The following is a 12,600-nucleotide window of genomic DNA, read 5'->3' as shown; positions in this document are numbered from 1 at the left end:
CTCCACAGGTGGGAACCTTGTAGCTTTGAGATATATATATATATATATCTCCATATATATCCTACTGTCAGTTGTAACTGGGTAGTTATAGTTAAGACCATACTTCCATAGGAAAAGCATTTTACAGTTTGCTTATAACTTTGGTGCTGTTTGACAAGCCTTCATGAGACTTTCCCCAAAAAAGTCTCCTCCATCTCAGCTCCTTCTGGGAAGGTTTTGGGGTGATCTGTCAAGCAGGAGCTGAGGAAAAAGGGGTGGAGGGTGGAAGGGGTTAGTCACAAAACATGTTTTCACCATTCATTTTTCCATAGGAAAATCGAACAGCAATACTGCAAATACTGCTGAACGGAATTACACCAATTTGGCAGAAAGCAAAATCTTGGTCTAGAAAGCATGCGTTTTGTAATTTGATGTAAATCCTTGAGTAGTTTTGGAGAAATTGAGGTTTAAAATGAAAAGATATTTGCACACCATGGAGGATCTGCAGAGCTGACAGATCTCAAGATAAGATATGACTGGCTGCCACCACATCAAAAAAGATGTAGGCATAGTTTAAAAAAAAAAAGCAATTACCTTAAAATACATGGAGGTTCTGCTGTAACTTTATAAAGAAGATTTTTAAACCAGGCTCCTGCCCTTTATTTAAAAAAAACTGCTGTAAGTTGATCTTTTGAGGAAGGGCCGCACGGCTCCCCTCCCTGAGCCTTTTACAGGCCTCGGAGACCTCATCCCCAGGGAATGCTACACCTTTAAATATTGCTGTGGGTGCCCCACTGCCCATCTGGGACACCCACAGCAATTGGTGGCCATCACCACAGCAATTGGTGGCCACGGGGTAAACCCAGGGTCCCTGCAGGCTCCCTAGCCTGCGCCCTCTGTGGTGCTGCGGGAGCCGGCTCCTTTTGTTTGCTCCCACCCAGTGGGAGCAGCTTTTTTCTGCTCCCACCGGGCGGGATCAAATCTGTGTTCACTGCCTGCAAGAGAACGGGCAAGTAGCTGAAGTTTTCCCTGACCGTGATCTGCAGGAAGGGAACTGTAGTGTCCCGGAGTGGGTGGGCCCCAAGGCACTGATGCCATCGGGCTCCAGGGTATGATGGGTGCTGGGGCCACTGGATGGCAATGAGAGAGGGGGCCCACAAAACTACCTGCAAATATGCTTAGGACCCAGAGGTTGGGACCCCAGGTGCCCATACAAGGTTAGGAGATGGAGCCAGACGCCCACTGCCCCAAAAACAAAAAACAACCCCAGGGGATGGGGTCCCTGGGGCCCTCGATAGGTTCCAGGGGGGGAACCCCAATATCCCCCTCCCTCCAAAAAGCAAACTTGGCCTCAAGGGTTGGATCCCCAGGACCCCTCTGTGGTTGGGTAAGAGGGACTGTGACCCTCTTTCTCAAAAATAAATGTTGGCCCCTGGGGATGGGGGTCCCTGGGATCTTTGAGAGGCCCTATACCACCCCTACAAAAAGCTAATCTGGCACCAGGGAAGGGGTTCCCAGAGCCCTTAAGTGGTTGGAGACGGGGGGCACACCCTTCTTCCCCCAAATAAATTGACCCAAGAGATGTGGTGCCCAGCTCATAAAGAAGGCTCAGGGAGGGGGTCCACATGCCGCCCTCATCAAATATATATATTTTTTTTAAAACAAAAGCAAATGTGAAATGAGCAGAGTAGCCATTCAATTCTCATTCGCGCTCCATAATTCCCAGCAAGAGCTTATTAATAAATATTTTTGGGATCCTAAAAAGGTAGAAGCTAAACCTGGCTGAAAAGCCCTAATAAGGGTGAAACCGATCCTTTGTTGCTTGTGTCCCGGAGACAAGGAACACCTGGCCTGTCAGCTCGGGCTGGGCTGTTCCCACTGGAACAGGGTTAAGACTGATTTGTAGGGGGAGGAGCCAAGATGGCGACCGGGACGGCAGCGTAGGCTCCCGGCTCCGTGAACCTCCGCACCCCGCACAGATATCCTGCACGAGATCCTTAGCCTGCGCTATCTACCCGTGTTGGTGAACGCGAGCGGCAACCGGCCGTGTGACCCCGAAGTTTCTGGCAGCGGTACCACCGGAGAAATGTCCGTCTGAAGTTTGCGGCCTGTGCAGCCCCGGAGCCAGGATCTCGAGTGAACGCCGTGGCCGGGCGGCAGTGCAACAACAACGGCCTTTGGTGACTGGGTGGGGTCGGACTGCCGGAGTGGTGAGAATGTCGGACTGCGCTTCGCCGTGGTCGCTCCTACCACTAAGCGTAGCTGAACGAGTGCGTGCCTGAGGTGGCAACTACAGGACTCTCCGGTGATTGCTTCAGCCTTCGCCGGTGAGCTGCCCGGACGCCGCCCGTAACTTGTCCCGATTCTTGCGGGCTGCTCCCGGATTTTCGTGGGCGCTGGTCCGTGGTGGGGACGACTGTGGCCCGTGACCACACACCGGACACATTGCTTGCCTGCCCTCGGAACCCAGTTACCAGTGCCATGGAACCCGAGGCGCTTGTGTCTGAGCCCCGGTCCCGATCTGGGATGGATCTACCCAGCGGCCATTTTGGTATGCCAGAGTCCACCATCCTGTACACTGGGTTGCAGCAGGATTGGGAGGGTGTGACTCTGAGGAGCGTAGCGGAGCGAGAGCCGGGAGCTGTACTGGGGTACGGTGACCTTCTCGAGGCTCTCGGTGCCCTTCACTCCACCCTGATTCACGGAGCCTGGGTGTTGGGGAGCAAGCTCGATGGAGTGACATCAGCGTCGGAACAGTTGCCGCCTGCCTATCCCCAGGTACACTGGGACTTCTCACGATGCGCACGGGGGGACAGTGTCGTGGCCGCCCCTGTGCATAGTGCACACCTGGACTCTCCGGACAGTATATTAACGTGCGATCAGCTGGCTGTGGATTTGGTCTGTTCCGGAGGTTTCGGACCTGAGCAGGGGGGGTGGCCTTGTCCCGTGCGCGGTCTCCGACGACCCAGGCAACGTCCAAGCAACGGTCGCCAGCCCTGGCTGATTCCGCCTTCCTGGGCCTGGTGTGCAGCGTAAATCCTGGCTCGGCATCGGGAAAGACGATCCTCCCTAGAGCTGACTGTGTCGATCTTCAGAGCCCTCTACCCTACCGGTGTGTGTCGCTTCCTGAGTTTTATTGGACACTTCTCTTCCTGGTAACATTGGACATGGCACTGGGACGAGGGGTATGCATGGGTGGGTTTGCAAAGAGTGGCCAAGGATGATGCTGACCCTTCCGAGGTGGTCACCTACTAGGCGGGCGGGCTCGGGAGTTGTGTGCTCTCATGGCGTAAGTGTTAGTGTACCAAGTGCGTAATGCTCCTTACTCCTCTTTGACAGGGTCGATTTTGTGTTCTTTATTGTATGCTTTATGGGAAACCGTGTGGTGCGGGAGGGAGGAGCCGGGGGCGTGTTTTGCAGGCCCTCCTCCAGTTTATTAATACTCTCTCTACCCCCCCGTCTGGTGGGGGCTCCTTTCCCACTTCTTTTCTCTGTTCTTCTATATTTCGGGTCTGGTTCCGGGGCGACAGGCACACTGCTGGGGGGGGGGGCCGTACTCATCTGCAGAGGTGCAGGGTGGGGGGTTGGGGGGGGGGATCCTTTAGTCTTTCACCTCTTTTTTCTATGGCCTCCTTTTCTTCTCTTACTCTTCTTTGTCTTTTTCTGGGATCAGCATGGTAGTACTCCTTTGTTGTTAATCACTGCTGTTTCCGGAGTGCCATAATTTCCGTGGAGTTTCCTGGGTCTTGGGGCAGGGGGTTGCAGGCGCAAATGGCCGTGTCATTCCTCCACATCCTGAACTTACTGTTTCAGCGCCATTGCTTAGATAGACTGCTGTGTATTGTTTACGTTCATCGTTCTGCCTGCCATTTTTCGCTGCTGGGAAACTGTTTGGCACCTGATCCTTCCATCCTTTTCTATTATAAAATGCAAACCTTTATTATCCTGGTCTCCTACCTGGGCTGTTCAGAGACTGGGAGTATGCTAGTGTCGAGATTTTGCTCCCCGAGGTACTGACTGTGATAGACCTGCTTGCTGTTATTCTGATTGTTTAGCGGCCGGCCCCGGGGGTTGTAGGCCCATATGTGTAATTGCTTGAAATGTCAATAAAGGTTTTCAAAAAAAAAAAAAAAAAAAAAGACTGATTTGTATATGGCTAGTTCCAAACTGCGGTGGCATGGTGCGTGAAAAACGATGGATTGGCATGCGGCCCAAGCAACCACCAGTGGCTAGGATTAATTCAAGCATTCCATCTATCACTTTGTTTTTTTAATGTCCTAAGCATGACTAGTATGCTCATACATGGGTCTAGTGCTCACTGTGCCACTGGAACCAAGCTATACCTGGCTGAAGAGCCTTAGTAAGGCTGAAACCACTCCTGGGTTGCTTGTGTTCCGGTTCAGGGAAGACCTGGCATGGCAGTTCGGACTGGGCTGTTTCCACTGGAGTAGGGTCAAGACTGATTTGCATATGGTGCTGTCCAAACTGAGGTGACATGGTGGACAAAAAACTATGAAATTGGCATTCGGCCCCAAGCGATCGCCAGTGGCTAAGATTAATGCAAGCAATCCTTCCATCACCTTGTTTTTTAACTTTCTAAAAGTGGCATTTTCAGAATTGTGACTTAAAATCCAACTTTACCATTAAAGAGGATTTTAAATTATAATTCTTTAGAGGCCAAACATGACATTTCTATGTGTGCCCAAACAAATGTTTTCACCTCGTCAACCTTACTGTTGTCCCTTTGGGCAATCCGCGGGATGTGCCTGGCCACGGCACCGGGAACACTGCTCTTCTCGCCAGCGTTGTTCCAGGCTCCATCTGACTCTACAAGGCCTTGGAAGGACAATTATGGATTAGAAGGCCCCTTCTCACCTTGCAACGTTTTGAGCTGCCTCAGATCCCTACAGGCCATAGGCCACGATGGTGAGTACCTGGTGTGGAGAAGGAGGTGCATCTCTTCAGGCATTACAGGATGTTACTAGATGCTATTGGGGTCCAGGAACTCCTCAGGCTAACTTGCTGTTGACAGTCCAATCAGGCCACACCAACATGTGGGAAAATCTTGGCAAGATAGAATTTGTGTTCCTCCACACAGGACAAGTTGGTCTTTTTTCTGCCTTCCATTCAGCTCCACTTGTCTTTCATGTACTACTGCAATGTATTGTGTTCAGCTTGACATTCAGAGTGATTTAAGATTTAAGATGCTAAAGAGCCTAGAAGAAAGGACGCGTTGCCGCATGAATTAAATGAATAGATAAATCTTCTGCTTGTGAAGGAAAAGTAGGGTTGCCACCATATTGCTGAGAATTAGTATTTATTTTATAGAGTTAACTTTGACATGAAGCACCAAGACACTAAGCAGCAATAATGTAATTAAAAGTTCAATGAGGCTTTCTGTGGCAAGCTGGCCTCAATCAACCAACCATCTAAGTACGGGTAAATGAAGATTTTATGTTTCTGTAAATGAGTCGGCAGCACAGCCATGATCTTGAAAACGTTTTGTGGAGCCAATGCAAGATGGAATAAAAGTATTTTGTATTGATACAAACACCACATCACACCACAAACAAACAAAGTTTTCTCACTATTGGACCGTGACAATATTTATCATGCAGATCTACTGCATACACCCATACTCAAAGGTGTAGCGGATCGTGTATCCCATGTAGAGCCAACATTTAAAACATCCATCCTCTGATCCGCTTGGTCGCAGATTAGCTTTGAAGTCCAGCCTTGATCTCAGTTTGTTTGGGGCCTTTTTTGGAAAAAAGAAAATACTTGGGAGTATATCACCTTCATTCTTTGAGAGTGGGAAAGTTGCTAGATGGCCCGCTTATGTAGGGGAGTTGTCTATGCTCAAAAAAGCTTGAGGCTTTACTTCTGGATGAATCACTGTTGGGGAGGAACCTTGAAAGTAAGGCATAATCCTCTTGTACACTATTTAGCACCTATTTGTTTTTGATTATGCTTCACTGTGCTTTGAGATGATTTGTGATACTTGAATTCCCTTGAATGGCGTTCGGTGGAAGAAAAGTTGGGAAGCCATTGCCTTACTGTGGCAGGGCACTTCCCTGTAGAAGCTGTTGACATCCTTTGCCTTAAAAAGGGAGCCTTTGCTGATCTCACTAGTTTCGCTGTTGAGACAGCTGGTAGCATCTGTAACTGATTTAGATATGCTGCTGGTGCTATTAATGGTAGTACTTATCTTGATATCTATTATGATTTGTAGAATTACTTTTCCTCCTCTAATAACACAAATGTATCAATTTCTGATTCAGTCTTCATCTTATGCATCTCTTTATCCACATGTGGCCCGACCTTTAATTGCAGATGCATGATCTTTTACAGTGGCGGCTGGCATCTACTGAGGGTGGAGGAGTGGGCAAACAAACAAAATGAAAAAAAGACAGAAAAAAAGAAAAACACCGATCGTGAGAGACGACGTCCTCCTCACTCTAACGTCTTCTGCCGGGACTGCAATGCAGGCCCCAGCAAACCACCTCGACCAATCCGGCCTCCTCACATGCTGTTAACCAGCATGTAGGCAATGCCCTGATTGGTGGGAGCGGCCTCTGTCACCATTCCTGAGGGTACTGGATGCCTGCACTTGCTCTCAATCTAGCTGTCTTAAGACAGCTGGGTTGAGAGATTTTAAAGTGCGCATGTGTGACTGGCCGTCTCAAGACGGCCGGCCAAACCGACATGCGCACTTTAAACAAGTGCAAATGCAGCCCTCTGCTCACCACTCCTCCTTGCTCACTCAGCAGGCCTCGACCCGTCCTGACGCTCTGTTCAGGATGGGACAATAAAAATTTAAATGGTAATCACTTACCATTTTATTTTTATCTTTTGGGCTGGGGGGCTTCGTAAGCGGGGCAACGCTCCTCCGCTCCAATTTAAGAATCGTCCCTGATGTTTTGTTGGTCTTCCAGCTTCAAGTTTCTTAAAAACACCTGTTTCTGCCCTTAGGGATACTCTCTAAAAAAAAAAAGCAGAATACATTCCCAAACAGACCTGTCATTGTGCCACAGAGTGCCTGCCTTGTCTCAAACTGTTCTTTTGCACAGTTAGTATTTACTCGTCCTGTATAGAGGCATGCATGTCACTGGAGATGATAGACGACATTTTCGCGCGGTCAGTGACCGTGGCAGGCAAGTTTGACAAAACCTCTTAGGAGAGCTGCATCTTGCTTAAGTAGGTTATATTTTCTTAACAATGTTGGCCTGGCTGTCATAGTTGTGGCAAAAGTCAGGAACATTTCAGCTGGCCTTTATACAAGGAATTATTTAATAGGAACCCCTGTTACCATACTTCCATAGCCTGCAGACATAGTATTTCCACAGGGACCTTAGTAATACCTTGCGTTAGAAAATGTTGAGAGGTGATGAAAGCAAAAGGAAAGACTATCATTGGAGAACCTGGTGGTCATGTTTCCACATATGACAAACTCTGTATCAGTTCAACTTTGTCAGCAAATCTCCTTGGTGTAGAAGGAGCTACATGTGCTTACATTTATGCTTTACTGGTATCTTATTCTTTGCTAGAAGTAGGCCTTTGTGGCACTTTAGTTGCTGGAGCTAGGCTGAGCACTCACTAGCATAAGGATATTGAAGGAATAGTAGTGAACTCTTTGACGCAGAAGAAGCTTTCTTGGAGGAGATGGGGCAGGCCTGTATCTTGGCACTATCATAAAAAGTGTGATCACTGGCTGGCTCAAAATAAACAACAGTTATAAAGAAGTTTGCAATGAATTTTCCATGGTAATATTAAAGCTGGATTGTGACTTTATTGAAGATGTAGCGGGTGCTGTTGAAAACGGAGGAAGAAGCCCTCAATCTACTTCTAGTATACATGCCATTGAAGATTTTGACATCATTTTCAATGTTCTTTTTGAATGGCTGAATGAAAACACACTCTTTCAATGTATGGAGGCTGATGACACAGAGATGATAAGGGTCATCTGCCACATTATTCATGCCACACTCCCACATTTAACAAAGTGGTGAAAGAGGACTACCTTAGGCAAGAAAAGTTTTCTAAATACTTTGAACAATGAAAAAAGAGGGCGAAAAAAACTAAGGCCACTGGGTTCAAGGATTCCTGTCACACATAGCCTGAAAAAAGAACTGAAGCACTGAGGCACAATGGGATATGGAAACTGCTGTTTTTTATTTCAAATTTCACACTGCTGCTGCATTTCCCCTCGGTTTCTTTCAGTTTTCCCTTAAATACAGGCAGAAGTTAAGGTATAAACAAAATACATTGTTTTAAAGTTTGAGATGAGGACCTACTAAGTGAAACTAACAAAATGTCAAAAATGCCCGTGACTATGAAGAGCTTACAATGTAGAATCTAAACACATTAACCAATACTAAACCTTAATGATAACCTGTGTAACCTCTTAATAGTCCACAATAACGCTACTGCAACACTAGCACCAGAATGTATACAATAAACTGGACTCTAGTAAACCACAAAATCACACCCATTTTCAACGTTATTGCATTGAATCACTTTGATGCTTACAAAACCAGATAAGCACAAAAAGGCATAGGCTTCAAGGTTTTAAATGGGAGGTACCAGCAGGGATAAGTATTAATATTTAGGGATTCATAAGAAAATAAGCATAGCAACAAGAAAGAGTGCCGACACACACACACTTTGATTTGCCTACTCTGATGCAGAAGTATTGGAGCAAACTCATTTCAAAAGACAGATGAGAATTCAGTAGTAACAGAAGCACAGGGCACATGCTCCGTTTCAGAAAAGAAACAGAGGTGCTGGAGATAGTGGAAGTGTCAACTGACAAAGTCTAAGAAGGCTTCATCATAATCGTGTTCTTTCATTCATGGCCTGAGTTCCTCCAAGGAAGGAAAGGACATGTTTTTGGAGGAAGAACCCAGTAAGTTTATTTTTTAGAGATGACATGTTCAGTTACATGGACGTCTCTTATAACTTCAACAGTAATGATAAGATGAAAATGGGAGGCTCCAATCATGACAGGCTTCGAATGGGGGGGTTCTTTGTTTTGTGCTAAAGTCACTTTATATAAGGATCAAATACATTAAAATTGTTTTAGTACAGTTCAATCTGTCATGGTTTTGTTTTGGTCCTCTTGTTAAAATTTAGTTGGTAAATCTCACAGGTAAGTACCATGATGGAGCAAGGTTTTGTAATAAAAGAGACTTGCTGGGACGCAATCCTCTCAAATAACGTGCAACGCTATAATCAACCTGTTTGTAAATACTAATATTGCATTACACACATTATACTGTATCTAGGGGAAGCTTTTCTCTGTGTATTACTAACAAGTAACCCGAGTGTCATTAAAATGGCCGCTAAAATGCGGAATTCTCACTGCGCATGCGTCTACTGCATCTACGTAGTATAACGTTTTCTATGCTTGGAGATAAAACTTTGCAGCTGCGCAATAGCTTCTAAAATGGCCGCTTGAAATTCATAGGTTAATGCGCATGCTATTGCTTAAACTAAACCTTAGAAGTTCTACTAAATGCTAATGCGAAAGATTTATACAAGTAAATGGGGATAGAGTAGTGATAAGTGGTAAACAGTGAATTCATTTTATTTCGTATTCTAACATGTCTTTTTCTGGCTTTGTTACTAGTTCATATTTGGGCCTCAGAGGGTGACTGATATCCCTACCCCACCTGACCTATGCGCACGCGCACTCAAACCTGCCCGGAACTGTGATGAAAAAGTTGAAACTCAGCCAAGGTCGCAGTGGCAAGAATCTCTTGGGAACTTAAGCCATCGACCCGGACAAAGGAAGCAATATTGTACACAATATATACAATGTATTGATCATAATGTGAAATGCGGGTGGGAATAAAGCCTGGGAAAGTGAATTAAGGGGCGAGAACATTGAACAATGAACCTAAAGTAAATTATTACATTTAGTATGGTGTGATGACCTCTTCCCCTTGCCTTGCCCAATCAGAAGTAGGGGTTTTCACGATATTGAAACATTTGGAGGTGGTACAAACACGTAGAATAGTATAACTAAGGTAGTTTAGTTAGTTAGAGTTCGCAGTCAGAGACACAGACGCAGTCACCACCACAGACCCTATGTCGACTGCAGATGTCAGAGATCCTGCTGAGATACTGATCGAAGAAGCCGAACATCTAGAAGGGGAGTTGCAGAAGAAATATCGAGGAGAGTAGTGCCAGAGAGGGGTGCGACGCAGGCGTTGCACTTAGAAGAGGTCACCTTGTCGGTCCTGAACCTGTCTTGATCCTTCATCTACCGACCTGTTCTGGAGAACTTCACTTCCTTAGCCAGGGGTTTGGTCCTCACACCATCCTAGGTAATTATAATTATGTGCAGTATGTCCTTGTATCGCTCTCTCTTTCTCCCTCTTCAGGTACTGTCATCATGATATTTTAAATTGAGGCTTATATTGAACCTGACTTGATTTCTTCCTTTTGGAAAACGGTGAAAGATGTATTTGATCTTTAACTCACAAAATGATTTGATTAAATAAAACTCTTAAAACTCTCCGAGTCTGTGGTTATTTGAAAAAAAGCTTTAATGTCATTTTCTACTTAAATATAACTCAGCAACTAGATTTATTGACCAAAGGAAATGTATTATTAAGGAGATCGAGTTGGTAAGAATTTGGAAAAAGGTAAACAATCTTGCAGGTAAATCAAAATTGACCCAAGCGGTACTACTAGCTTAATTGGATGAATGTTTTAGGGCCCAGGTGAGTATATGCTGTGTGACTAACACAGGCTGGTAACCCGCTGGATCACAGGGTAGCAGGTGTGTAATGCAATATTAGTATTTACAAACAGGTTGATTATAGTGTTACACGTTATTTAAGAGGATTGCGTCCGAGCAAGTCTCTTTTATTAGGAAACCTTGCTCCATCAGTGATGAGGGATAATCTTCAGTGAAAGTTCATACCTGTAAGTTGGAACCATGCTGAATATAAGGGCTAGTACAATACGGAGGAGACCCAGCAGTTATGATTATTACTAGTAAGTATTATGGGTAGTAGGAAATTGATATCACTGTTCAGTTGTAAAATACATGGGAGCAAATACATGGTTAACTGAATAAATAAAAAAAATACGGACATAATCAAGTTAAACAGTTCCACAGTGAAACAAAAAAAGCTTCAGTATTCGTTGTACATACACAGGCACCCACATATATGAACATATCCAAAAAGAAATGATAAAGAAGTTTATTCCGACTTTATCTGCTCCAAGCACGCTAAGCATGGTACAGTGCGATAAAATCATTCTAATATTTAAACTGAACACAAGAGTAGGCAAGCATATCAGCATCCCAGAGGGGTTTTAAGTAACACCATTACTTATTTGTGGTCTTTTTTCGGTAAAGTTTTCTTTTGTATATGAGAAGCTTATGGCAATAAATACCTTGTAAATCCTTCATAACCTCTAACATTCCTGGATAACGTACTTCAATTTCATCAGTGTCCTGAGATTAAAAGACATAAGGAATATATATATATATATATAAACACAATGAAAAAGAAAATGCATGTTAGCATGACTTCTCTTTACATAATGAGGACATTTTTACTATTTCCATAACTTTCTCTAACCAATGCCAATAACTGTGTTAAGAAAACAAAATTTGGGAAAGAACTAATCCTGACTTCACCACAGTGAAATCATGTCAAATGTGTTACACTGAAGTGACTCAAACTAGGTAAAGTATGTCTGTGGCTGATAAATATCTCCGAGAGGGTTGTCTTCGCCCTATGAAATAATACACTATTGGGATAATTGAGACGGAATCAGGTGCTTCTTATTTTTGCACATTTCAAATTTTTACTTGGCCCTTAATTCTTTACAAAAACTCCAAACAAGCGCTGGTATGTGTAGTTTGATGCATATGTGGGATGAGTGGGCTAGATGTACATCAGGCAATTTTCTTTCCTCTGAATTAGTGCCCACTCTTCCCATCAGTGATTAATTGTATTACAGTAGTTGGTTCGCCATACTTTAGTATGGTTATCATTCACTTGAGGTTGTAGGCATTAATTGAGCAGAAATGCAGAATACCTCCTAATCTGGTATTTCTTTTTTATTATTTATTAGCAATGTAATAAAGGTGCACACAGCTTTTAGAGTATAAGGAAGGAATAGCATACTTGTTATATTACAAATACAATCTGCACTGTTCTGTTACTCCTGTTGATGTTCCCAGGTCAGCAGCCAATGGTGCGACACTCACATAGCTATAATCTGTTCAAAGGAACTTATGTTCTGATAGTTCCAGGGCAGAAAGTTATTCTTGTATGTCCTGGCTCACAAATTACATTTATTCACAGCTTGAAATGTATGTAGCAATGTGCACAATTAGAGACAATACTTCTTTCAGAACCAACATTTAATGGGTTCTGTTTAGAGGTGTGCGCTTATTTATTCAGCATTGGTGGCCCTCTTAGCTTTATTTGTGATGCTGTCTGGAAACTAAGCCGAAGCAGATAAGCACCAGTCCATGTTTCCGTTCTGAGGAGGTGAGACTCACACATTTGAGGAGGTTCCATTAGGAGACTGATTACAGTGGGCAGTTAAAAATAGGCTCGACGTACATGAACACACCACAGTTCCTGACAATAT

At 44.6% G+C, this 12,600-nt stretch overlaps 1 protein-coding gene across 1 annotated transcript in view; it reads right to left on the bottom strand.

The window, feature by feature from the left end:
• NDUFAF5 (NADH:ubiquinone oxidoreductase complex assembly factor 5) overlaps positions 1 to 12,600 on the bottom strand; it is a 111,469-nt gene that overhangs the window by 15,342 nt on the left and 83,527 nt on the right. Inside the window, exon 8 of the mRNA XM_085612702.1 lies at positions 11,389 to 11,449. Within this exon, the coding sequence (XP_085468828.1) occupies positions 11,389 to 11,449 (61 nt within the window). The remainder of the gene's footprint in view (positions 1 to 11,388; positions 11,450 to 12,600) is intronic.

Source organism: Triturus cristatus, chromosome 6 (assembly GCF_964204655.1).
Source record: "Triturus cristatus chromosome 6, aTriCri1.1, whole genome shotgun sequence".
NCBI classification, from domain to species: domain Eukaryota; kingdom Metazoa; phylum Chordata; class Amphibia; order Caudata; family Salamandridae; genus Triturus; species Triturus cristatus.
This window is presented reverse-complemented; position numbering and strand designations above follow the sequence as displayed.